This window comes from Liolophura sinensis, chromosome 1, assembly GCF_032854445.1.
Source record: "Liolophura sinensis isolate JHLJ2023 chromosome 1, CUHK_Ljap_v2, whole genome shotgun sequence".
Taxonomy (NCBI): Eukaryota; Metazoa; Mollusca; class Polyplacophora; order Chitonida; family Chitonidae; genus Liolophura; species Liolophura sinensis.
Window position 1 is genome coordinate 13,283,307 of NC_088295.1, and position 27,392 is coordinate 13,310,698.

General features: G+C 40.6%; 4 protein-coding genes across 4 annotated transcripts in view; 2 read left to right on the plus strand and 2 right to left on the minus strand.

Annotated features, from left to right (window-relative positions):
• Positions 1-1,719: 1,719 nt before the first annotated feature.
• LOC135464891 (coilin-like) lies at positions 1,720-11,344 on the minus strand. The gene is made up of 7 exons (XM_064742496.1): positions 11,106-11,344; positions 6,580-7,651; positions 5,989-6,114; positions 4,175-4,222; positions 3,315-3,393; positions 3,032-3,111; positions 1,720-2,808 (listed from the first exon to the last, which is right to left on the minus strand). The coding sequence occupies exons 1-7, from the start codon at positions 11,342-11,344 to the stop codon at positions 2,761-2,763; spliced, it is 1,692 nt and encodes a 563-aa protein (XP_064598566.1). The 3' UTR covers positions 1,720-2,760.
• A 297-nt stretch (positions 11,345-11,641) lies between these two features.
• Positions 11,642-16,065, plus strand: LOC135461838 (uncharacterized). The gene is made up of 5 exons (XM_064739084.1): positions 11,642-11,821; positions 13,564-13,657; positions 14,176-14,335; positions 14,837-14,992; positions 15,706-16,065. Exons 1-5 carry the CDS (start codon positions 11,673-11,675, stop codon positions 15,960-15,962), a joined length of 816 nt encoding a protein of 271 aa, XP_064595154.1. The 5' UTR covers positions 11,642-11,672; the 3' UTR covers positions 15,963-16,065.
• A 4,051-nt stretch (positions 16,066-20,116) lies between these two features.
• LOC135471574 (small ribosomal subunit protein uS2-like) lies at positions 20,117-25,449 on the minus strand. Its single transcript, XM_064750862.1, has 6 exons — positions 25,431-25,449; positions 23,374-23,539; positions 22,243-22,448; positions 21,222-21,380; positions 20,792-20,920; positions 20,117-20,510 (listed from the first exon to the last, which is right to left on the minus strand). The coding sequence occupies exons 2-6, from the start codon at positions 23,504-23,506 to the stop codon at positions 20,208-20,210; spliced, it is 930 nt and encodes a 309-aa protein (XP_064606932.1). The 5' UTR covers positions 23,507-23,539; positions 25,431-25,449; the 3' UTR covers positions 20,117-20,207.
• Positions 25,450-25,547: 98 nt separating this feature from the next.
• LOC135464982 (protein N-terminal asparagine amidohydrolase-like) overlaps positions 25,548-27,392 on the plus strand; it is a 7,198-nt gene continuing 5,353 nt past the window's right edge. Inside the window, 5 exon segments of the mRNA XM_064742578.1 lie at positions 25,548-25,735; positions 26,082-26,187; positions 26,638-26,683; positions 26,686-26,738; positions 26,995-27,070. Coding sequence (XP_064598648.1) covers positions 26,104-26,187; positions 26,638-26,683; positions 26,686-26,738; positions 26,995-27,070 — 259 coding nt within the window. The 5' untranslated portion in view covers positions 25,548-25,735; positions 26,082-26,103.

A 27,392-nucleotide genomic window follows, 5' to 3' on the forward strand; every position in this document is an offset into this window, starting at 1 on the left:
AATCTCACCACAGCGGGATTGACGACTCCTGTCTGAGGATTAAACCCTGGTTGATAGCCACCTTCAGAACTATCGCATTTCTCAGCCAAAACTCACCACAGAGTGATTGAGCACTCCTGTCTGAGGATTAACTCCTGGTTGATAGCCACCTTCAGGACTGTCACATTTCTCAGCCAAACCTCACCACAGAGGGATTGAGCACTCCTGTCTGAGGATTAACTCCTGGTTGATAGCCACCTTCAGAACTATCGCATTTCTCAGCCAAACCTCACCACAGAGTGATTGAGCACTCCTGTCTGAGGATCAACTCCTGGTTGATAGCCACCTTCAGGACTGTCACATTTCTCAGCCAAACCTCACCACAGAGGGATTGAGCACTCCTGTCTGAGGATTAACTTCTGGTTGATAGCCACCTTTAGGACTGTCACATTTCTCAGCCAAACCTCACCACAGAGGGATTGAGCACTCCTGTCTGAGGATTAACTTCTGGTTGATAGCCACCTTCAGTACTGTCACATTTCTCAGCCAAACCTCACCACAGAGGGATTGAGCACACCTGTCTGAGGATTAACTTCTGGTTGATAGCCACCTTCAGTGCTGTCACAATTCTCAGCCAAACCTCACCACAGAGGGATTAAGCACTCCTGTCTGAGGATTAAATCCTGGTTGATAGCCACCTTCAGAACTATAGCATTTCTCAGCCAAATCTCACCACAGCGGGATTGAACACTCCTGTCTGAGGATTAAACCCTGGTTGATAGCCACCTTCAGAACTATCGCATTTCTCAGCCAAACCTCACCACAGAGGGATTGAGCACTCCTGTCTGAGGATTAACTCCTGGTTGATAGCCACCTTCAGTACTGTCACATTTCTCAGCCAAACCTCACCACAGCAGGATTGAGCACTCCTGTCTGAGGATTAAATCCTGGTTGATAGCCACCTTCAGAACTATCGCATTTCTCAGCCAAACCTCACCACAGAGTGATTGAGCACTCCTGTCTGAGGATTAACTCCTGGTTGATAGCCACCTTCAGGACTGTCACATTTCTCAGCCAAACCTCACCACAGAGGGATTGAGCACTCCTGTCTGAGGATTAACGCCTGGTTGATAGCCACCTTCAGGACTGTCACATTTCTCAGCCAAACCTTACCACAGAGGGATTGAGCACACCTGTCTGAGGATTAACTTTTGGTTGATAGCCACCTTCAGGACTGTCACAATTCTCAGCCAAACTTCACCACAGAGGGATTAAGCACTCCTGTCTGAGGATTAAATCCTGGTTGATAGCCACCTTCAGAACTATCGCATTTCTCAGCCAAACCTCACCACAGAGGGATTGAGCACTCCTGTCTGAGGATTAACTTCTGGTTGATAGCCACCTTCAGTACTGTCACATTTCTCAGCCAAACCTCACCACAGGGGATAAAGCACTCCCATCTGAGGATTAAATCCTGGTTGATAGCCACCTTCAATGCCGTTGCACTTCTCAGCCAAACCTCACCACAGAGGGACTGAGCACTCCTGTCTGATGATGAACTCCTGGTTGATAGCCATCTTCAGTACACATTTCTCAGCCAAACCCCATCACAGAGGGATTGAGCACTCCTGTCTGAGGATTAACTTCTGGTTGATAGCCACCTTCAGTACTGTCAAATTTCTCAGCCAAACCTCACCACAGAGGGATTGAGCACTCTTGTCTGAGGATTAACTTCTGGTTGATAGCCACATTCAGTACTGCCACATTTCTCAGCCAAACCTCACCACAGGGGATAAAGCACTCCCGTCTGAGGATTAAATCCTGTTTGATGGCCACCTTCTCAGCCAAACCTCACCACAGAGGGACTGAGCACTCCTGTCTGAGGATTAACTCCTGGTTGATAGCCACCTTCAGAACTATCGCATTTCTCATCCAAACCCCATCACAGAGGGATTGAGCACTCCTGTCTGAGGATTAACTCCTGGTTGATAGCCACCTTCAGTACTGTCACATTTCTCAGCCAAATCTCACCACAGCAGGATTGAACACTCCTGTCTGAGGATTAACTACTGGTTGATAGCCACATTCAGTACTGTCACATTTCTCAGCCCAACCTCACCACAGAGGGATTGAGCACTCCTGTCTGAGGATTAACTCCTGGTTGATAGCCACCTTCAGTACTGTCACAATTCTCAGCCAAACCTCACCACAGAGGGATTAAGCACTCCTGTCTGAGGATTAAACCCTGGTTGATAGCCACCTTCAGAACTATCGCATTTCTCATCCAAACCCCATCACAGAGGGATTGAGCACTCCTGTCTGAGGATTAACTCCTCACAAGGACTAACACTCCTACTTCAAGGTTAATGAAATGGTTGGAAGTTGCTGCTTAATTGTCAACCGAACAGTTCAAAAGTTTATTGAAACCCTTCACCTCAATGTTGATACTTGTAATTTCTTGCACTCAGCAGTTTCCATAAAAAACAGCTCTCATACTAGCAGTTTAGCCAATTAGGCTTTCAGTAAGTTATATCCTTGATTTAAACATGTTTATCAGCACTTCAAGTCATAGGTGCAGGAAGGCAGGATGGACCTCTCTCCTCAGTTCGATGTTTTACTCTGTTTCAGAACCACACCTGGGTGCATCCACAGTCCACAGTCAACCGTCCATGTGACTCTGATACCTTAGTTCCTTCACACCATGCAACCCTCCACATGACTCTGATGCCCTATCTCCTTCACACCATGCAACCTTCCACATAACTCTGATGCCCTTCTCCTTCACCCCAGAAGCCTTGGCTGCAGGAGCAACTTCCATTTTAGTAAAACCTGAGGCAAACAAAACAAAAGTTTGTGACAAACTCTCCACAGGGATATATCAAAATATGGAAAATAACTTCTTAACTAACAAAGTATTGTGTACACCTTTATCATCAGTGCATTTATAGCATTAATACAGGCCACAAAAGCTCTCATCACAATGAAAACAATCAGATCAATCTGAAGCCAAGATTACAACATTGTTGGTTTACGGGAAACAGATCATCATTACCTCATTTGTAACTTCTTCAACATTTGTCAGATGCAGATCTTCATCCTCAATATGAACATCAAATTTTCTTGGTAAGATTTCTGAAATAATTGAATAGACATAGAAGCCACAAGCACATCCAAATGTTACAGTGAATGTGCTGAAAAATTTAAGAACCAATAATAATCTGAGATGTGTCACGAATGGGCAATGTTTGGTGTGCGTGCACTGTTATAATGAGAAGATTTACATACATTTATAATATATTTTAAATCAATTTCTCTCAACAAAGTGCTTTCTTTACCTGTCGGCTCATCCTCATTTAAAACAAGCTTCAAGGACACCATCTCTGAGGAAGGATCATAGTTAATGACAGTTCCTTCCTGTAAACAGCAAAATAACAGCACGTTAGCCTTTCAAGACTTATGGTTGATGTAACATATTGATGAGTTTCTTCAGCAAGTTATATTCCTTGCTGTGTTAAATGGTCAGATATGCTATCACTGGCATGCATATTAATTTATTAATTACTGATTGGCGTTTTATGCCGTACTCAAGAATATTTCACTCATATGCATGGTGGGAGAAACCGGACAGAGTGTGCAGGAATCCCACGACAACAGATAGCTGGCAGACCTTCCCATGTAGAACTAAAGAGGAAGCCAGTATGAGCTGGATTAGAACTCATGTCGACGGAATAGGCGAGAGGTTCCTAGCTGCTACACTAGCATGCTAAGACAAGGAGGTCACTACTGACATGTAAATGTTTTATACATGTACAATAAATTTACACGGAATAACAGAATTCACCGAAAGACTAAATAAAATGATGATTTGGCCTTCAAATCAGGTTTGAAAAAGAAATATAGTGCAGTGTACATTGCAACAAAGAAGTGCAAGTTTGCAGCACCAGCTTTTAAGAATTACGCTTAATATGTGTATCCAGTATGTCATGGTACCTAGCAAGCCTGACCAGGAAGTCTGCAAAACACTAATGTCGCCATTTACATGCAAATTCCTTTTTCAGTTTAAGAAAAAGACATCTGAAGCAGTATGGGCCTTGAGTTTTTCAGTCATACTCTACACAGGCCTCTCGGTAAGCCAGAATTCTCAGTCACTGTGACACTGGATGTACATGAAATATGTCAACTACACGACTCTTACCTTATACGCTGATACTTCAGGGCAGTAGTCTGTGGTTAATTCTAAAATCTGTTACAGAATAAATCAGGAGAATTAGCCAACGTATCTCAACAAATGGCATACATAAAGCATTGTGTGAATAATCCCCGAATCCCTGGTTAAACAATATGTAATTTACAGTAAATGCACAAAGATGACTTGTTTCAATCCACAAGTCATTTCTAAAAACCAAAATGTGTCAGCACGTCATCTTAATCAAGCAATAATCTAGTAACAAACCTCTCTACAGGGTTAGCCCAGTGAGGTAATGAACATTTATTACATGAGTGGCAAAACATGCCAGACTCATATATTCTTGATATCCAGGCACTTATTCTGACTTCATCTGGAAATGAAAGTATATGTAACACAATTATCTACTTGTTTACCTATACAAAGTTTGTGCCATATGTTAAAGATACACGTACCTACTTCGGAAACATTCATCCACAAGTGTACCACTAGTTCAATTAAATTAAATGTTAAGGTGTATTTTCAACAATTTCTAATATTCACCTGCCACAGGCAAATATCAGAAATTACCTAAGAGCTACTTCAGTGTCAATAATTGTGTGTCTTAAAAGCAGGATAAAATGATAAGGATCGATATAATCTGCTTGCATAAACTGTAGAAAAAACTGCATTGTATTAAAACCGCTATTGTTAGTTTCGGAGGATAATACGGAAACAAAAGTTTCACCCATCGCTGACTTATAGCTGCAAATGGACTCATACATTCAAACGCGAATGACACATCTACATGATTAATCATCACATCAGGAAAATTTTACAGAAACTGCCAAAGACCTTGACAATATAGTGTTATTCATCGTAAATATGTTTTAACCATGCAGGGATTCATACACATTGATTTAAGACCCCTGTATTTGGTGGTAAAATTTAGTTAAAACTGAATAATGGGGTTAACAAAACTCAATTCTGTGTTTCTCTAATGCAAATACTCAAATTTTTAGATAAAAACTGGACTGAATGGTTGACTTCGATCGTAAATGGCTGCATCCACGACAAGCTGAAGTGGTCAAGCGTGTGATGGCTGACAAGGGTTGAGTGCATGACCCCAAGCCATGTTGCTCCCCTCACCTACAGTATTCACAGACAGACCATCACAGAAGGCAAATAGGGAGTAGGCAGCTGTTTGAATCCATTACTGAATCTACTCCTTAAATTTACTCTTGGTAATTTAAATTAGTTAACTGACAGATGGGTGTACACTTCTGTGGGCAAGTAATCATTGTGACAAATTGAAATTGACTCATAAATATCTTAAAATTTGTAGGAAAGGGCTTAAAACAGAAAATTTTTACTTCAAACCTACGTCATCAAAAAATCCCCAAGAGTGACCCCTTTTTAAGTTGGCATCAAACAATCTGTTCTTTCCAGCTTGAGACCCCCACTTGAGCCCATTGTTTTGGCACAAGAAATGTACTGTTTGGGACATCCCATATTGAGCAAAAGGGTAAGTCAGATATAAATGGAGGATAATTTGCCAAAGAAACTGTAATGGATAGAAAATGTATCCTTTTACTGATACATTGTTGCCACGTGAAAACCATACAAGAGGTATTTGAAAGGGCAGGTGCATTTTCCAAATTAATCTAACAATTGACAACTGAACATGGATGGTTTATAACGGTTTTACTGTATGTCCCTGATCAGGATAAGTCCTGTCTTTGTTTTTTGCATATGTTGTATATTTTTGATGTAATATTTCTTTCCTTCTTTCTTTCTTTTAATACAACAACCAACATCTGAACATGCATAACTATGATTCATACCTTATATGCAATCTTGTCTCCAGATCGTGGTGGGCCAGTCAATAAGGGAAACTCTTCATACAACTTCACCACAGGAATAAGGTCAGTACATCCATTGAGCACATTTATCTTCTCCTCAGCAGGATTCTGAGAGACAAAACATCAAAGCAGGAAGATGAACACATACAGCATTAAGCAGGAACGAGTAAATGATTCATTCAGCATTGGGCTTAAAGCACCATTGCCGGTGTTTCAACGCAGGAAAGTGGCACAGAGAGATTAATATTCTGACTTTAGTACAACTGGAAGTACACCGGAACAGGCTACAAAATCATATGCCTTCCTCTTTGATACAATATAATTGTTACAACCATAAATTCTCAACACAGGAAAAGAAATAAAATGACATATTCTGGTCTTTCAGTGTCACAAAAATAACAAATCTTTGCTATGTCTCCATAAACGTTGACACTATTTTGCAGATGTGTCTAAACTAATTTATTCCACGTGTAGTTAATAATTCTAAGAAAAAAAAACATATCTTGCATGTTTATTTTTTCACCACTATCACCACAAAACTGTGCTGTCTACAAAACTGTGCTGTCTACAAACCTGGATGATAACGGACTTGTTTGTGGCTGTGGTTGCCAGCTGTTGGTCTTTGGTCAGCTCTGGAAATTTCCATTTCCGTTTTCTAGTAAACACAGATGTTCCATTTGTAAGGGTTGTCTCTCTTACAGATATATTATTCCTACTGCCGTGCCATTTAGTATTTGCTTGATGTATGCTTGAATCAGTCTCCTCATTTGAACCATATATCCCCTCTGTATATGAACAATACTGAGACTCTCTCATAGACACGCCATTGTCATTTATAACCATTTCATCTTCAGAGTTATCTCCCCTGACCCCTTCATCCTGATTATTCTCGGACTGAGACTGGGACTGGTCATCTTCCTCCTCAGAATCTCCAAAGTGTTTATGTGTATTCAAGACTTTCTGGTTTTTCTTCCACTTGGCTGGCGGGGTGACTTGAGAAATGACCGTACAGCCCACACTGACATCAACAACAGGACTCTCAAGTGTTTTCTTCCTCTTACGACGTCTTCGTTTGTTCTTCTTCTGATTGTCTTTTTCAGAAGATGGTGAAGATTTGTCCAGTGTTCCATTCTGCTCATCACAAGGTTGTTTCAATGGCTCAGTTGACTTGTGTCCCTGATTATCAACAACATCAGAGTGATTCTTTTTTATCTTGACTGGGTCTGTTTTGCCAACTTCTAGGTGGAAGTCTACAGAGGCATTTCCTCTACCATCATCACATTTTGCTGTCTCTGAAGTTATGCCTCTGTTATTACTGGCCTTTTCCAGCACATCATTTTTCTTGCCACTATTGCCCTGTACTTGCTCAATGTTTTTTCTGGCTTTATGGGCTTTTTTCTGTTTCTTGCATGTAGACACACCATCTTGATCCTCCAAACCTGAAGCTTCATCTTTACTCAGTCTCTCTGTAGAATCTTCCTTATGCCTTTTCTTCTTCGTCTTTTTCTCCCTCTTTGTTTCCGTCACAGGTTGGTCACTGGTCTGAGAGGTCGGATCAGGACAAGAGATCCACGTTTGTGAATGATGCCCAGCTTCTGCAGATTTCTGCTGCAAACTTGCCTTGGAACATTGATCATCGTCAGACCTACAAAGCATTGAATCACAATATTGGAGATCACAAACGAATGAAGAAAAATTATTCAGATTTGAGGGTTCCTAAACTTCAACAAACTAAATGTCTTCCTTTCTTATATTATTCATTCAATTATCTTTCAACACTTAAATCTCTTTCACTGATTACCAGGTTTATGAATGGGGTAACTGGAGTGCCCTGGGTAAACCACTGACCTTTACCAACAGCCTTGCCCATACCTCAATTTAAAGCCATGGCCAAAACAGCAAGAGCTGGATTCAAACTTACCCCATCATTAATCAATGGCTTGAGCTACCAGCCATGTGCCTTACATGAGATTTGAGTAGGAAACATGTGGGGCACCAGTTTGACTGCTGATTAAAAAGTTTGAACAGATGGATTATTCTAATTGGTAGAGTCGGCCGGGTTTGCTGGTGTCAGTTTGGACACATCTGACAACAGATGACTGGAATTCAGTGTATACCAATCATTAGGAGTTTGAGTTGTAAAAGTAAGTGAAATTTTCCATGTGGAGTTCAATATGACCAGAGCCAGGCTCTACACTTTGGAGGTTGGCTATAGTTTGGGCTGCATCTAACAATGCTAAGGCTAGAAATTTCCAAAAATGTACCTTGAGTGTAGTAACGTGTTCTGGGCATTTCAAATATCCTTGCGTGGCCTCAGTGAAAATTACAGCAAATTACCCAGCAGCCTCCAACCAATATGGTCGCTGTGAGTTCCAAATCCAACTCCAAATCCAACATATGTGGGAAGGTCTGCCAGCATCCTGCGGATGGTCGCAGGTTTCCTCCCAGCCTTGCTCGGTTTCTTCCCACCATAATGCTGGCTGCCATCGTATAAGTGAAATAGTCTTTTATATCATAAACACCAATCAAATAAATAAATCAACCCATAAATCAAATGTCCTTGTAAAAAAGTTGTGGGTCCCCACGCTAATAACCATGCTATACCCTAGGCTTTATAAAAAGGGAAGGAAATGCCGGCCGGCCTAAACCCACCTCAACTACACTGAACTGATAACCATTCTGCAGCCAATTTTGACACACGATCATACTCTGTCATTCATTTGTTCAGTCCAAACATATTTTCCCATGAGACACAATTTGGCCTGATATGGATATTAGGCCACTTCTCTTGAAAATAACAGTGATTACTATCCCATAATGCAACAACCTGCCGTACTGGGAGATGTAACATGTGGGAAAAAAGGTCAGATTCCACATGTGGCATTGATGACATACTGGCCTCATCTGGACCTAGATCATGTACATAGCTGTTGGTCAAGGTGCATAATGGGATGCTAATCTACGTGACTTGCAAGAGAAGAGGTTTAATACCCACGTCAGACCGATGTGTCTCTGTTACGTGTAACCAGAGTGGGGTTTAATGGTCCTTTCAGTTTCACAGAGGGAAACAATGCTGACTTGCTTGTGACTATGATCTTTATTTCTTTCCTCTGATTTTGCATTTGGACTGAGCTCATTTGTATGTGTAAGCAAACCTGGAAGAATAACAGATACAAGCATAGAACAAACCAACTGTGTTTGGCGACGCAGCAGCCATGTCAAGGATAATCATGTCAAATAACCTGACAGCATACCAAATTAGTCACATGTTATATCCACTAATAAATTATTGTACATCACACTGCAGTTATGGTATATACCAGAAATACTCATTACTTCCGTTTCTAGCTAAGTATACCAGTTGTAGACTTACATTTAACCATATGGCAGCAGCCATGTCATAGATACTGTCCCAACCAAAATGGGCCTTGTACACACGGATGTTGTTAAAACCTTCTCTTTTCATATAACAATAGTGTTCAAATGATACTACCACTGGAATAGTCACAATAGTGTACACACAAAAAAATACTATTACACATCTAACACAAATACAAAACAGTTGTGAGAACTTGTACATTTTCAATATGAAACATACCGGCCTGGATAGCACAGTCGGTAGAGCGTCTGCTTCAGGACAGTAAAACCAGGATCAACCCTGGGTCGAGTCACACCTAGACTTTAAAAGAGAAAGTTGTAACTTCCTCACTTGGTGTTCAGCATGAAGAGGATAGTGCAACGACTGGTTGACCTGTATCAGTATAATGGCTCAGACGGGGCGGCTTACTTACCTTTGGTAAGTAGTCTCAGTGAAGCAGCACTAGATAAAAGAGCGGTGGAAATCCGTCCTGCGACAAGGAGGAACATTACATACACCATATGGATTCCTTGGTCATCATATGACTGAAAAATTGTTGAGTATGACATTAAACCTCAAGCACTCACTCACTCACTCAATATGAAATAGCTTCTCACCCCGAAGTAAACACTGTCTATAAAGGATTATGCAATTTGTGCTATCTAACCCTGTGGCGCCTTACCCTGTCACGTAGGGGACAAATATGCATAGGATGGATGACAGAATTAGTGTGTTAGCTAGCATCTGGGGAGGATATGTGCTTCAAAATTGGCAGCAGAATGCTTCTGTTGAGGTGGAGTTAGACAAGACGCCATCTCCAACCTTTACTTTTTATATGGTCCAGGGTACAAGATGTAGCATGATAGCCCCAGGTGGATATTCAAACTGCTCTCTTTATACTTGGTTGGCAGCATATCATAGCCATTTCCGACCACGTTCGATTAGGCCTTTCTAAATGATGTCTGCATTCCAAGACAGGTGGTAAACTTGAACAACATGAACAACTTGGTCTGATCCAAAACTGTGAAGCCAAAAGGCTGTGATCCACAGTTTTGGACTTCAGACAGTGCTCAGAAAGGACTTAAGGAACATGAGTGAGTGAGTGAGTTCTTGGAGTTTAACATCGTACTCAACAATTTCTCAGTCATATGACGACCAAGGAATCCTTAGGGTGCATGTACGTGTAATGTGCCTCCTTGTTGCAGGGCGGATTTCCACCGCTCTTTTATTTAGTGCTGCTTCACTCAGACGACATACCGAAGGCAAGTAAGCCGCCCCGCCCGAGCCATTATACTGATACGGGTTAACCAGTCATTGCACTATCCCCTTCATGCTGAATGCCAAGAGAGGAAGTTACAACTTCCTCTTTTAAAGTCTTAGGTGTGACTCGATCAAGGATTGATCCTGGATCTACCGGTCCCGAAGCGGACTTAACGAACATGAACATTGTCATGAAATGGTGTATGGTTTACCACAGGTTGTTGCTGTGGCTATGAAATTCCGCCTGTCAAGTATAAAGTAACGAGGTGAAATAGCCGCCTGGGATATTGGTAAGGATTACTAAGGACTAATCTGGTAGTTATACATGGGCCCGTAGTATATTCCATTTTTTTCTGATGGTTATATTGATACTTTGGTTGTTGAGCTCTGTGAAATGGGGAAAAAAAGATTTAATACCCATTTGCCCTATTTCAGACAAATGATGCAGATGCACACCTTTAATAAGTCAAGTAACACTTACTGAACTCGTACGACATCCCCATTCTGTAACACATCTATCGACTCCCAAGGTGGTAGCAGGAAATTAGCCAATGTCAGCTTAAAACAAAATGAATTCGTGTTTGGAAATTTATCTCGTATGACTTCTGCTAGGTCCGATATAGTTTTCGTCGTGTGCTTGTTCACGAAGAGCCAGCTTGGTTCATGACAATCTGATGAAAACCGAACCCGAATTCGCACATGTTTCTGTGAAGAAGCCATCTTCTTGTGTATGGTTGTTATAAATATGGGAACAGTTTCAGGGTCTCTATTTTAATGCAGAAATATGTGGAAGAAAGATGCAAACAGAAAACTTTTACGCAGAAAAAATATCAAAAAACTAATGTAAGCCTATTTAAATATTTTTCCAAGACAGTTTTTTGAGATTTAGTTTTAGTAAAGCAATAAATGACACAAGAGTGAAAAAATTGTTTTCTGTACTTCGTTTTCGTCTTTATGCTTTCTGTCTAGTTTTACCACAATTGTGCTACGCGCGGCTACACAATTTGGCGGGAAAGGTGATGTTTTGATTGAATACAACAATGCAAAGATGTCTAGAACTACGTGTAATCTGTTTGATAACCTTGATGAGCCAGGATACTGGAGGAAAGTATACTCCTTTTATGATGAAGTTCTGCGTCTGAAAGCCGATAAAATGAAGCCGGAGAAGAAAAAAGACCTAATAGAGCTTGACAAGTGGTAAGCAGAGCTCTCTAGTCTTATAAGGAAGTTGTATGTCTACCCTAACTCGTTTTCTTATGCTGGCCTAGCGTGGTTGGAGTCTCGACGTGTACACTGTTAATTTCGTACTCAACGAAGGTCCAGGCCGATTGTCTTTGTTATTGTGTTTGTTGTCTTTAGGTTGGTGTCTTTTATTTGCGCGAGACTTGTTCGATAACAAAGACAATCAGCCTGGACCTTCGTTGAGCACGAAATTAATATTGTAACCATTGAGACTCCAACGACGCTAAGCCAGTACAGGAAAAGGAGTTGGAGTCTTGTATCTACCATAGCTCTACATAGCCTACCTCTACACCTTTATAAGGGGCTGAATTAACATTTAATGGATAATTATTGATATCAACAAATGAATTAGTGATGTCAATTATTGAAATAGAGATGTTGATAACTTAATTAGCAGTACCAGTAACAATAAATAGTGGCATTTATTGGAAGTTTTATCAGAACCAAGTAAAACAAATGAAATTTGTCAAATTTATGTTACACTAACAGGGTTTTGTACTAGTTCCTGTATTGCTCATACTACCGTGACCCGTCTTGAGCACCACACAGTTGGCTCCATTAATTGCTGACCTACATAGGTGAGACCGCCCTGATTCTGCTGCCTTTCAGTCTCGATGGCTGACCCTTGCTACGTCAGCCACAGTAAATACAGACATTTTCTCTCAGCCTCTTTTTCATAGCAGTGTAGAGGGAGCAGTGATTTCCATTGAAGCAATCAGGATTTAAATGATTTATCGATATCAATAAATTTGATATCGATAAATTTATTGATATCGATGAGTTATTTATCCATATCGATAATTTTCGATTAAATGTTAATTTGGCCCCCTTACACCTTCACTAATACCATAGGATAGAGCTGTACAACATTGTATTTGATTCTCTTTGAGTAGTGCCAGAGTTCTGCCAACTTTCAACTCAGGCACTTTTCTTGTGTTTCCTGCGAAAGTACAAACCTGCACAAATATGCACATACTACAGTTTCAATGAGGTAACTTGCATACTCCTGGCTGGGTGGAGAAGAGAAGAGCCAGGGCTACATTTACACGTATCTGAGTTCACTTCACTATCATCATAAATGTCCACGCTAGGATAATTCATCAAGCTATAGGCCTGTTGTAAAGACAAAGTTGTAACCTGTGCTGAAAGCAGATTCACTTCTCATCATTCTTCAATGAATTGTCTTAGCACTGTAGATCAAATACATGTATGTTTATACCACTGCATGCTACACAGGTATAGGGTGGACCATGCTATATATAAAACACAACAAATCGATCTTTTAATTTGATGCAATTAAGAGCCTGTGAAACCAAGGGAAAAAATGGCTGTTGAACTCCTATTGATAGGACTTCTTCAGTTGTTTCTATTCCTGGGAGGACTGCAAGGTGGCAGTGACTGAGTTACATGTCCCAGAAATAGGGGAAATAGTATAGTTGTTTGTGTGATCTGTATGAAATACTGACATGTACGGGGATGTCTGTCACCACAAAAAGTCTTAGAAGACTTTATGAAAGAGTTTATCAAAAAATTAATTCACTGAAATTATGAGTGAAGATGTGCTCGGTTCATTCAGCTTTCTAGTATGCTTAGGTTGTGAACCACTATGTTATTAGCCAACATATAGCATTTATGCATGAGCACCACCATTTGGATCCAGCTTAAGTCCTGCACATGTATATCCTTTTTTGTGTCAGGTTCCAAACTGAACTGCCAGAAGTCATAGGGTCTCGAAAGGAGAAGTTCATAAACAAGGCAGAGCTGTGTAAAGTGATGAAATGGAAATTGACAGTAAGTGTATATATGTATGTCTATTGGAAGAGCAGAAAATCACAACAAACTTTTGACACGCCATACTCTAGAATTTTCCACTTATGCCATGAAGATCAGATTTGTGCAGAGATTGAGGTAAATGCTAAGACCTTTGGTAGTTATCAACAAATATTCCCATGTCTGAAATACAGACTTGGGGTTTTTGTGGGATACAGGTGGTCTTCAACAAACATAAGAATTTCAAAATTTCTCCACGAGCACGATTTACCATTTATTATCACCAAGTGTTTTTCCATGGCTGGGAGTGCCATTGCCCCACCCCGTCGGCTCCTAACAAAAATATTTTATCTGCAAGAATGTTGTGTTTTAAGAGGTGTCAGGGCTAATGAATAATGTTTTCTGATGACATTGTATTCTTGTGTCCAGAGGTTAATAGCCCACTGAGATATCAGATATGTAAGGTGTGTAACTCCCAGTAAAGCAAACAAAATAAAGTTATTATATATTGATCTCTTACATACTGTTAATTGTTTCAGCGCGGCAAGTTCCGCCCACGGTTAACACAGATGGTAGCTGAAAACAGTGAAGATTTGGTCAAGGAGAGCAGCAGAGAGGCATTCAAAAAGCTTCCAGATGTGATAGGAGCCATCAGCTGTCTGACTGTTCTAAAGGCTGTGGGGCCAGCAACTGCTTCAGGTGACAGTTCTAAGATCTTATCCGTATTCACTGATGATAATGATTTGGAATGCCTTTGAGAAAGTTTTTTGTGGATTTCTGTGACTGTCAAGACATTTTTGCCTTTTTTTGCATTTTGAAATCATATATTTAGCATCATGGGAAAGCTAGGTTTTTAACAAGGATGTTTATAGTGGTTTGTGGGAACTTTTTATGTTACAAAAAGTTATGACTTTGATATATTTGCTTTTCAATGATCTCAGACCAGAAAGTCATGCATGTCCCTTTAACAAGGGAGTATGGTGAGCCATAGGGCCTACATGCCACCTTGAGACTGATGTAAGCAAGTAGATCTAGCTGTAATTTATATGTGCCAAGTAATAACCACATGAAATTAGTCAAGCACCCACACATTCAGATTGTGATGTTAAACACAATCTACTTATGGTTTCGATAATATAATATTGTAACATATGTGAAAGTTGCATTATGCTATAGTTATTGGTCATATTTTGTTACTAGCTGTTTTGGCGGCAGGCTGCCCTGATGAAGTACCGTTCATGGCTGATGAAAGCATGCTGGCAATCCCTGGACTACAACCCCTCCAGTACACTCTTAGCTTCTACAGGACCTATGTGAAAGAGGTTAGCCAGATCAGAAAATCTTTAAACAAAAAAGGTAATTTTTTAATTTTGAAAATGAATACCTGCCTATGTCATCATGATGTTGTTGTAGAGTTTTAATAATCAAGGCTCAAATGGGGACCTACTTTTTTGTCTCCTGAGGTATATTTATGCAAATTATTATTTTTGTCTAGACCTGTGTATTATTGCTTTTGAAATTTTCAGAAATTGAGTGTTTTATCACCGTCAGCATACTCCGCCAAAGGGTTCATATTGTCACAGTGTCTGTCTGCGTGCACAATGTGATAACAGTGGCAGTCAGTATGGTTGAGATAAGATTTCATATTTGGTATACAGGTTGATATTGAGGTGAAATACATGTTCATATGTTTCCAATTTAAACTTTACTATTTGTATCAAATTTCCAATTTTTGTCACAAATAAATAAAACAGTAAACAGATGTTTATTAGCATGTTCTGTTTTACCTGATTATCTTGCATGTTCTATTTCTAGAGTTTCACAGGTGCAAAGCTCTTAACTTGCTAGGATTGTGTTTGTCACACTCACTTTCTGTTCTCAGATTTATTGCTAAGGCTGTTGCTTAATGCTGTACTCAGGATGTTCGCATCTGTACAAGAGAATTTAGTTCTGTGGATTGGACAAACCAAACTAGATACAGTAAAACATTGCTCCTCTGTGGGTTATAGCACAACAATAAAATAGATCTTGTGTTCTTTTGCATATTGTCGCTTTTGTGCACTTTTCAGATGATACAAAAGATTGGACAGCCAACAAGATACAGTTAACCTTGTGGACCTATCATCTTGGTAAACAATTAAAACCTGAACTTTTCACAGAGAAGGGCACAACAGTGAACTGTACCTCGTCAAGCAAGAGCAACACCATAAAACCTTCAGATACACTTACACAGGATAAAGTCGGAGAGGAAAAGTCTAGAAAAGTCCGAAAGTCTGAAGACGAAGGAAGGCAAAGACTGCCCTTGAAGAGAAAGCGCAAATCCTAATACTAGGCAATTGAACTGATGATACATTTTCAGGGGGAGATATTTCACAATAGCCATGCATTTTGTGAAGGACAACATGTGCAAATCTAGGGATCATGGTCATGGATGTAATTATTTAATAAAGATGTTCTTGAAAACAGTTATTGTAAGTGTTCAGTCTCATCATCATTTCATGAATATTTGCAGCTAAATGGCTATTTGTGATGATGTAGAATTCAATCAATGTTCTCTCCCTCTGACTGTGTGGTTGCTTGGTGACGCTAAGCAGTCGACGGGTCGCATGTGGCCATATTTGCAGTCTAACATTCATTCAAACACCTTGTCTGGCAGCAATATTGTGTTCATATCTGTACATCACATGTGGGAAAGTTCATCCATATAACTTGCCAGAGGTCGGTGGTTTACCAAAGACACTTCATTTTTTTGTCCTGGAATTTATTGGAATTGTGGTGAAAATTCTTGAATTTCTATTAACCCTTTCTTCGTTATTTGATGCGCCCTTGTCTAGGAGGTTTCACTGTAATACTCTCCTCTTTAGGAGTGGATTGGTTTCCTGACCTGTGTATTCACCGGCCTGGCATGGGAATATAAATAACTGCAAGCTATGTGCATGGAGTCTGAACGGGATTTGAACTCGCATCTTTATATTAAAAAGTCCAGCACCCTATGAATTGAGCTGTAAGAAATCTCTCTTGCTGCTCTATGAAAATCTTGACCTGTAAACATGTAATTGTAACAGGACTATTTTTTTTTTCTCACATGGTCAGTCCATCTAATAAACAACATACCGGTACTCATATATTTACTTTTCCAAAATGCTGGTACAGAAATATAATATTCTGCTTTCAGCAATACTAATATCTGTCCCAAAAATTAGAGTGAGTGCTTGGGGTTTAACGTCATACTCGACAATTTTTCAGTCATATGACGACCAAGGAATCCTTAGGGTGCATGTATGTGTAATGTGCCTCCTTGTTGCAGGATGGATTTCCACCATTCTTTTACTTAGTGCTGCTTCACTGAGACGACTTACCGAAGGCAAGTAAGCCGCCCCGCCCGAGCCATTATACTGATACGGGTCAACCAGTGGTTGCACTATCCCCTTCATGCTAAATGCCAAGCGAGGAAGTTACAACTTCCTCTTTTAAAGTCTTAGGCGTGACTCGATCAAGGATTGATCCTGGATCTACCGGTCACGAAGCGGACGCTCTACCAACTGTGCTATCCGGGCCGGTCCAAAAATTAGAAGAATTAGGGTCGGTTGGTAGGGATTTTTTTAAATTCTGGCGAATAACAAAGATAGGGATTTTAAAGAAATTAACATTGGGAGGAAAATAAAAAAAGAAATTCCATTAAAAGCCTTATAAACATTTCGGAGAAGAAACAAATTTTTAATGATGGTCTGAATGCTGTAAATTTTCTAGGGATGGAGGAATTCACCTGCCTTTGATAAGTTACTGCACGGTGAACTTGCCCTCATATCACAGACTATGCTAATGGTCACACGAATGGATACTAATTAACTATTCCAGGTTGGGATTGAACCCACGCCTTACATGATCGAGCCATTGAATGGCAAACACCTTTAACCAATAAACCTGAATTAACATAAATATTAAAGTATCTGGTGGTATCTAAAAAAGTAATGAGGTGAAATTTTGCTACATATCATTAATGGTTCTTTTTATCTTCGTGTATTCCAGGTCTATAACTTACTCTTACAGCCAATATCATCTGTGTGACCATACAAGTCTCAGAGGATGACTGTGCAGCCACCAGTTCACATTTTTAGTGGATGACAAAGCAATGACCTACCACAGGATAGATAGACATACATGTATGTCATGTTGATCACGCTGGTGATGTTGATGTGTACGGTAGGGCTAAATCATCCAGTGGGTTCAATCCTTTCTTCCTTGATTCCCACTCTCACTGTTCATTGGATCTTGGTGACAATAAGCTGTTCAAAGCCAGTTGTCTTCCAGCAACACAAAATCAGGAGAACCTGGTTAGGCCATACCAAAGACCTTAAAAATGCTATTTGTTGCTGTCTCGCTACATAGCACAGGAAAGTTAGCGCAAGGTAACTGGTTTGCCCGATGTCACTATAATGTTACTGGGTGGGCTGTCATGTCTAGTGTCTTCATCATGATACTTCAGTGGCGGCAGCACATTGGTGGCATGGACTCGCAATGTACACCCAACTAATGACTCCTCGTCATGTGCGCATGACTGAAATATTGTTAAGTACGATGTTAAAGCTCAAGCATTCATTCATTCATTTTGCCATCAACATGGTGTCCATAGCCGCCCGTCTCATAATACACGAACTCGCCAAAGTTCAGTGGTTTAACACTTTCATTAACTTGTAGGACTAACCACCGTTGTATAATTGAAAATAAGTTTGACATTAAACACCAATGAAATGTACACATCGATTGGTCACAGAATTATGAGTGGAGGCTCCTATATTATCTGCTACTTAGACAAAAGTCCGATATTTCTCCTGTATTTATATTGAAAACCTTGTATGTTTTCTCCTATATATTTGCTGAGAGGCACTGTTTGCTGTAATAATTAAATAAAATTCTTTTCATCATACTTCAAATCCTAGATTGGTAATTCCACAAAGCGAATAACTCTCGACAGCAAAATTATTGAGTAAGTTAGCAACTGCCTATGGTTTTAATGTCCATGCTACATTGTACACATAAATGAGAACACTGTCAAGATCATATGCAAGGCTCCAGAAACTAGGTTTTCTAGTTTGGACGCCTCAAAAGAAGGTTGTGATTATTTTCCTTATTCTGTAAAATCTTGTGATTAAAACAAATTCAAACTATAAATTTGATCTTAGACGGGCTTCTGTCACCTGAAATACTGGTCAACCAAACTATCTAACAGGATATAAGACTTTCTTTTTTTCACTGCTACCTGTTGTCATATTTGTATGTGACCCCAATTTATAATGTGGAGTAACTCTCTAAATGTCACGACCATGTAACAACCTAGCCAGCAAGAACTGGTTATGGCCAATACCTCATCAGTAAGACCCAAGCATTTGGGGTGTAATAAATTTATTTTTTTTAATCAACCAACATCCTTCCCAAATGATGGTGCAGTGAACAATGCCTTTTTCCTTCCAGTTTTCCAAGAGAGATATACAGGTATGTTTACCACCAGACATAAGCGGTACCTGCTCCAATGGTTACTGAAGTGATGTGTATTCTGTTGTCGCAAATGCCCCCAGGTAACCACTCTGGCTTTCTTGGCTGCCTTTTGACACAACTCTAGCCGATGTGCTGTGCTAGCGCCTTCCATCCGCGACCCCCATAATGCACATCTTTGTGACACAACTCGTAGAAAGCCAAACCGGCGGATGTTATCTTCCTCATGAATTTTCCCACGTATTCCCCTTCGACCTTCCGTTCAAGCCAATCCCATCTCCAGATGTTTTTCAACCCCTTGTCCACTGTACGCGCATCAAAATCTTTATCTGATCGATCCACGATACTCCGAGACGTTGCCGCCATTTTTGACCGGGCTGGCTCTGCTTCTGCCTTCGAATAATGGTATCTTGTTCCTGATTGGTTGAAACAGTTCGGCTTAATGGAACACATGATCTGACTGGACAATTACAAAATGTTACTACACAGAAAAAAAAAACGGAAAACATGTAAATTAATCGAAACTGAAGAAAGAAAAAGCGGAATTCCGCTAAAAAGCGGAAAAAAATCATGTCTGCAGGTTTTAAGTTGAAATATAACCTCTGACACTTTAAATTTAGCCTCGCCGTCACTGCATGTGCTCCATGTCAACCCAAAACACGAGGAGCACTCCATTAGTTCTGTCGCCATTGGACCAGCTGCACCTACACTGTACATGTAACGTCTTAAGGTTTACGCGGTTTTGACAAAATGATTTTTTCCGTGGTGTTAGCAGTGGTTGGTTATTGGTGGAAACCATTGTCATTCATGATCACTTACCCAACGTTTCAACTGAATTGTCGCAAGATGGGTTCAGTATTCTAGGGGTCTCTCATTACAGAGGATTGGCATTTCAGTTCATAAAGCCAGCAGACTTAATATTTCTATAGCCTATCTGGCATTCAAAGAAGAACTAAGTGGTGGTTAATGACAGAACACGCGTGAAAGTTTTATTTCATGTACGTGTTTTATTTCAGACTTCATGTAACAACTTCACGTACAAAAATCCCCAGGTTACTGTATGTGGACAGTCAGTGGGTTAGTTCCACTGCTCCCCTGCAGTTCCACCCCACTCATTCTGGGTGGTTGCCACAGGGGCTGGGGCAGTTGTTGTGGCTGCTCCAGCAGACCAGTCCTGGGCCTCCGCAGACCAATCCTCTGTGGGAGCGCTGAACGCCGGCTGGATGGGCACTGAAGGTACTGTTGGGGCAGTGTCAGTAGCCCAGTCTGTCACCTCGGGTACAGCAGCTGGCACAGGCGCAGCACCCTCAGCCCACTGTTCTGTAAACTCACCCTCACGCTGCTGGGCACGATCCAAGGCAGCTTGTTCGTCCTTCTCGGCCTAGAACACAGCCCAGACATCAGTTCACATGCTACTTCACAAAGAGTACTTCAGAATATTGAAGGAATCAACCAACATACTAGTATAAATACATGGAAGCTAGCAATAACGGTTACATACCTGACCACATCTGGAAATTTTCTGGAGTAACACACTAATGCTGAGGAAATTAAATTCAAAGGAATGAATTCCTGAAGATATGTAGGTGCACAAGACTTTACGCAATGCCATGTTAACAAAAAGAGAACAGCTTCAGATGACAGAATAAGGTAAGTTTTCACCTCTTCTGGGTCTCTGTAGAAGAAGAGATCCACCATAACATCCCAGGGATGTTCTCGGCTGATGCTTCCTCGCAGACGGAGAACTTCCCGGGCCAAGAGCCACCACATCAAACCGATAGAGTGGATACCCTGCAACAAGGCAAGCCATTACACAGTCACTTTACACCCCACATTATTTCACATATAATGCGATTGAAATTTGGTTCACTTGTGAGGAAATGATTGCATCTTTGTAAGTACAATACAACCCAGTAGAATGAAATTAACTCTACACGAGCAGTGATACTGATCATTACACTTGTTGTCATCCAGCTTTCAAACAATACTTTGTAATATTTATAGGGACTGACAATTTGCATTTCTCCAAGCTGAGAAAACATTTAAACGAATTTTAACTATCCTTTGCCTTGTTTACGCAAGCAGACTGTACCTTGTTGTTGCAAGGGATGGCAATATCAACATAGCGCAGAGGGGAGTCTGTGTTGCACAGAGCAATGACAGGGATGTTGACGTAGGAGGCCTCAGTGACAGGTTGGTGGTCAGTACGAGGGTCAGTGACCACAAGGAGACGAGGCTCACGGAAAGCAGCCTGAAATGTCAAAATCATCAATATACAGTAAGAGCTTCTGTCAAGTTCATTTACAATTAATACAAACAACCTTAACATTACAGTAATAAGAAAAACATGTGACTAATGTTAACAGCAAGCTTGGTCACCTAAGCTTCCATGAACTCTTGGCATGTGAAGAAATTTTTATCTCAAGACCTTAAACCCATAGAGAGGTTGATTTCAGACTTGACAGTGAACTTGGGCAGGATATGCATTTGTTTATTTATTGTTCTACATCATACTCAATTTTCACTTATGTAATGATGGTCAGCTTTACAGGTCAAGGAAACAAAATGCCATGAAAGTACACCATTGACCTTAGGCAAATAACTTTCCCATGATATACATACATGCACACCAAAGACATTGAGGGCAAATGGTCTTCCACAAAAAGGAGACTGCCCAGACCCACTGCGCTGACAACTGCTAGTTACCAGGCCCCGTAAACGGACTGCAGGGGAACCTAGAATTCCCTGTGCTGGTCACTAAGCCCCCTTAAACGGACTGCAGGGGAACCTAGAAGTCCCTGTGCTGGTCACAAAGCCCCCGTAAACGAACTGCAGGGGAACCTAGAATTTCCTGTTCTGGTCACTAAGCCCCCGTAAACGGACTGCAGGGGAACCTAGAATTCCCTGTGCTGGTGACTAAACCCCCGTTAACGGACTGCAGGGGAACCTAAAATTCCCTGTCCACGACCAAGATTGAACTTAAACCTTGAGCATCAGCAATCAGAATCAGGATAAAATATGGCTCACTATGTCCTGCACTTCAGGAAGGCTACAATAAGTGATCGAGAACACTTCTGAATATCCTCTAATGAAAAGCTATCGTTATCACCTACCTGAATCTGATTGGTGAAAGTTCCAGGCGTGAAACGACCAGCAATGGGTGTTGCCCCGGTGTACTGAGCAAACTTCAGGACAGCTCTCTGACCATAGGGACGGGCAGAGATGATACACACATCAGCTGGGTTCTCAATGGCAGCGATAGCGCGGGCAGCCAGCAGGAGCTTCTCCCAGGTTTTTCTCAGGTTGATGATGAACACACCTGCATGGACAGAAAGTTTATGGTTTTTTAACTGACTTGTGTTAAATGTAATACTTGAGGTAAATAATCCGGTGACTGAGAAAAGGAAACCTGACAGAAATAACAGAAAAGCAGCATATCTCAACACGAACTGTACAAACTACCTGAAAGGGTCATATCGGCAAGAACTAGATTTTGGTACACAGAACCCTTAGGTTCTGCAAATTCCATACTGTTGTTCATTGTCACTTTCCAGTCAAAAATGTTTTACACAATGAATAGACCTCACTGTAAAATAAATATTTCGTTTTGCTCTGACAAAGTGATTTCTATGCTGTTCCCTCGTACCTTTTAAGAATAATTTTTGAATGGTAAACCTCTGTTTTGATGTTGAGCAATCTTTTCACTCGTTTCACATGTAAAGTCGTCCCACGAAAGAAATGTTTTTTCCCGTAACAGACTCAGAAGTTGTCCCCTTCCTTTTCGTGGAAGTCTTTAGTGTGGAGGCGCGTTTTAATACCCGAAATGCTATAAAGATTGCCATGAGCGCAGGCCACTCGTACAAAATGCTGACAGAACAGAGTAAATCAACTTTAACACGTCTTGCCGTTCAGATTTTAAAGGCCCCTCTACCGTATCAACTTAAAACATTTGAATCTCAGCCTTAGCTCGCGGCGAACCATTCCCCATAATTAGACAGACGGCGACCCATGCATAACCCAAACGAGCGTTCGCAGCTTAATCCCAACCCTGTATCATTAACATATTAGATTTCACCACAGCACAAACATACATATCCATCATATGTATTATTAACAAAGTTGTGAAACATGCAGACTTCATATAGAGACAATTTATGTGAAATTTGTTATTGCACTCTGTATTATCTCTGTATTTTGTCTACCTTTCTACAGGTTATGATAGATGTTGATCTGTCCTTACATACCATCAGGTTTACGTTTGTATATGTATGCCTCCATCTGGAAGTCTGTGTTTGTTGAGCCCAAATGGGTCCCACAGGCCAAGAATTTGACCACATCTTCCTCCTTCAGGGCTAGCACATCTAATCCTCCGGACATCTTGCTGTTGATCAAAAAGTTACGGCGACCAACCTGAAAGAGAGAAAAGAAATAATGTATGCCGTCAGAGACAAGAATTCTGGGGGCCTCTTCCCCTATTTGTGGGTGAAGAATCCATGTATTCAGATCTACTATCAAACCCCACTCCCTGGGCAAGCCCTTGTGGTGTTAGCGAATATCTGAATTATTAATGTAGCACAATTTCTACACCCAATGGCCTGGATACGTGGCCAACAGGCTCTAGATTGTGCTGTGTCCAAAAAAATCTCAATCACTAATCTATGTGCAAACATATTGATGGATTCTGGTGGGGATTTTGGTGGGGGGTGGTTAAAGGAAATCTTGGTTGCATGTACTGCAGTTGGTTTGGAGAAGTTGGAAACTTTTGAACATGTGCAAGATCTTTCAGCACACGAGGAGTCAGAACTACAATAAAAACACATTCGTCCTGTATAGAACTCAGTAACATGCTTCCAAATCCCTTACAAATATGCAGCCGCAACAGTCACTGAATTAACATACGTTAGTTGTACCATGCAATTTAGCCCATTTATCGCCACAGTGGTTATATGGGGAAAATATGATTTGGGAGCAAGCTTCCCAGTACGAGACTGCCATGGCGTTAGGTTTGACTCCAAACCAATGTCAGAGAGCACTCTATTTAAAAACTTGATGCAGTTATCTGCCCTTGTCAAAAATGCTGAGGCTGTTCGTACAGCCAATTGCTTTGAGCATCACCAAGTAATCTCGGGCCCACACAGCCAATAATCAATCGAAGTTGAGCTTGTGATAAATCAACAGACAAAAAGATAAAGGACATCAGTGTCTGTTGCCCAAAAATGCATTTCAAGGATGGTGCAAAGACAGCTGCCATCCTTAGTCTGGATGACGTGGGCACCCAACTGTATTTAGCTACCCCTATGCAGCGCTAGCGATCGGCAAAGTTCACAAGAACGTCTACAGCATGGCTAGTCGGAGTGAATTGTGCGCCAGAGCCATTTCTCAAATGCAGAACATTTGTGAGAGGGCTCAAAAAGCGAGATATTATGGAATAACCACTCGTATACGCCACGGAATGAGATAAAAATTGTCATAGGACCATGAAGCCGTCGTCTAATGTAATTCACTTGTCGGACTTTACTGATGACAAGATGGCGAAAGGCTTTGTTCCCATATACCTAATTTGCTATGGATAGCTTCTCAGGTGTGAACAAGACCTTACCCAATATTGAAAGTTCACAGCCTATTTCTTGGCTAAAATGTCTGCAAACTCAAGTCCATGGGGACGTATTTAATGGGTGATTTTTTTTTAACACACGCTATGACAACCTGCCATGGCAACTGCGCTAGATTTCTAAATGGAGCGCGCTCTGACGTCAGAGTAATCTTGGACTAAGGCTTCGATCCTTAAGTGTTTTTTGCTTGAAGCAGCTTGCAGTTGTAGCAACAACCCGAGCTCAAGTGCAAGGTGCATGGACAATCTTCCACCAGGGTAACATTTGCGACCTTGCAGGTGCGTCTAACTAATATTAATAAGTGAAGTATGCTAGTTGTATGCAGTAAAGAAAAAGACTAGATAAAGTAACAGTACTGCCTGCACCTTGTTACTAATTCGTCTCTGATAGCCACTGTAGTTTTTGTTCTCGGTTTAATTTATCGCTGTTATAGAATAACTTCCACCAGACAACTTCAACCTGGGATTAAGAGACGTCTCGTAATCCCTGATTCAACATGCAAATGATGCAGTGTTGTTGTTGTTATCAACACAAACTTGAATGAAAACACTGTTAACAGAAACGTATTTCGCAAAACATTACTCTAAACAAAACAAAAAACATGTTCTCTTCAACAACAGACATAGTGTGTCGAGATGTAAATAAAGTCTCTCAGGCAAATCATTTTCCGAGTGATCGGAGCTACCAACGTGTGCTGATGCCAAATGGAGTTCCGACAGAAAAGGAAAGCGTCAGCATGGGTAGGTGGGTTTTACGATTCTCAAGCAGGGGGTCCCCACTCAGTACGCATGAACGGAAAACAACATGTAACACGTGGGGTAGAATGTTTACTCGGAGTCAAGACAGTTTACTTGGCTGTCAAGAGAAAATGAAACTGTGGATATTATAAAAAAAAGTTTCCCAGTGAACCACCAGAATAGTGGATTGATGAACACTAGAACAACTGACAAGGCTCACTGACAGGTTCCATGGACAGTTTTAATAAACACTTCACGTGAGTTGGGTTAATGTGGTGTCAGAGACAGATACGTCAGGCTATTGTGTATCTTCACAAACTTAATAGTAATATGTCCATTGACTCGTGATTAATACATCATTGCTACTTGTTACATTTTTATGTATCATAAAAGTTTTATTCTTAGAAGACAGTATATGTAGCGTAGGTGTGTCTAATTCGAATAAACTCAAACAGATTTTTATAATGTTGCATTATATAGGGCAGAGTGGTTTTCCAGGGAACATTTCCATTTTGATCTTTCAACAAATTGCTACAGTCAGCATATATTGATGAACACAGTTACTATAGACTGAAAATGACTGACTTATCTGATCTCTTACAGATAGGTTTATATCCTTGATAGAATGCCTCTGGTAATAAATGGAAAGGTTTTGGGCAATTCACCTCTGTCTCTGGCCGAGTTTATGCAAGACTACCCCCATTTCAAGGTAATGGCTATATGAGACCTTGACAAGCATAATTTTTGGGTGATCAGAAGTTCCACTGCCATGGCAGTTGAGGACAAACAACTAGACTGGAAGTTGTAGAGAATACATGTATAAAGAACAGAAAGCATTGAATTTTGAAAATTGAAGCAGCCACTACCCAGTTCAGTATGTTCTGGCAATATCATCATGCTAAAAGAACCTTGAGCAGTTACAGTGAATGTACATACCACAGCCTTAAGAAATAAAAAAAAGAAGCAATGGAAACTAAATAGATGCAGTAGAAATTAATGTTAATCTGATATAAGTATTAACTGCATGGCTAATCCAGCTAAGGCATTGTTACTCAACATATTTTTTTTGTTCTTATTTTGCTGACTAAAATGGCAGTTATTGCATGTCTTGTTACTTTTTTTACAGTTGCTGAATTTACCATTTCTGTGATTGTTTTAGGAGTCATCAAGTGAATTATGCTGTCAAAGTAAGAAGGAGATTGGCCCTCTAAATTACTTTACATAGGACAAAGAGAGATGGGGGCTACAGCCCCTAAGGATGTAGGTACATAAGTTTGGGGGAGGAGTTATTACCTTCAGGGTGTGTCAAAATGTATAGCTGTGCACATGCCTGACAATGAATTTGGGCAGATGGCTTGCAGACCCATTTTATTTTGATCCAGGTGCCTCATACCACAGGTCATACAATACATGTGGGCTTATATGCATGTAACCCATTTTGTTCCAGAATTTGACTGTGCGAAGGCAACCTACCAAAAATGTTATCATTCCCCGATAATTGGTTCGGACTAGACAGATTTTCAGGTCTAGTGTGAACGTAGCCTCAGAAATGTGGGAAAAACTGGGAAAAACCAGATATGTCACTTATCAAGGTGTAATCCATGAAAACATTTAGTGGCAATATCCCTTGCATCAAAGGTATATAGACTATAGGTTAACTACTGGTAAACATGGATGATCATGCCTATTGATAACCCATGTACATGAATAAAAATGAGGTGTAACATTCAGTTATCTGTTTCACATTAAACCATATAATGTTGTCTTACTGAGAACTTCGGTATATGTAGTTAGGTGATACTTCAAAACAGTTTAAATATATGCTATGTGGAATTGAGTGCATTGTGCTACATGTACATGCTACTGTAGTATGCTAAACTTTATGATTTTTATGGGTTATACATACAAGTTTAT

Excerpts from the sequence above, each read along its gene's own strand:
- LOC135461838 (XM_064739084.1), top strand. The coding sequence starts at position 11,673 with ATGTCTAGAACTACGTGTAATCTGTTTGATAACCTTGATGAGCCAGGA. Across the intron at positions 11,822-13,563 it reads CTAATAGAGCTTGACAAGTG|GTTCCAAACTGAACTGCCAG; the intron begins GTAAGCAGAGCT and ends TTTTTGTGTCAG. Across the intron at positions 14,993-15,705 it reads AAAATCTTTAAACAAAAAAG|ATGATACAAAAGATTGGACA; the intron begins GTAATTTTTTAA and ends TGCACTTTTCAG.
- LOC135464891 (XM_064742496.1), bottom strand. The coding sequence starts at position 11,344 with ATGGCTTCTTCACAGAAACATGTGCGAATTCGGGTTCGGTTTTCATCA. Across the intron at positions 4,223-5,988 it reads GAGACAAGATTGCATATAAG|ATTTTAGAATTAACCACAGA; the intron begins GTATGAATCATA and ends ATTCTGTAACAG. Across the intron at positions 3,112-3,314 it reads AAATGAGGATGAGCCGACAG|AAATCTTACCAAGAAAATTT; the intron begins GTAAAGAAAGCA and ends CAATTATTTCAG.
- LOC135471574 (XM_064750862.1), bottom strand. The coding sequence starts at position 23,506 with ATGTCCGGAGGATTAGATGTGCTAGCCCTGAAGGAGGAAGATGTGGTC. Across the intron at positions 20,921-21,221 it reads CCATCCCTTGCAACAACAAG|GGTATCCACTCTATCGGTTT; the intron begins GTACAGTCTGCT and ends GCCTTGTTGCAG. Across the intron at positions 20,511-20,791 it reads TCTACAGAGACCCAGAAGAG|GCCGAGAAGGACGAACAAGC; the intron begins GTGAAAACTTAC and ends GCTGTGTTCTAG.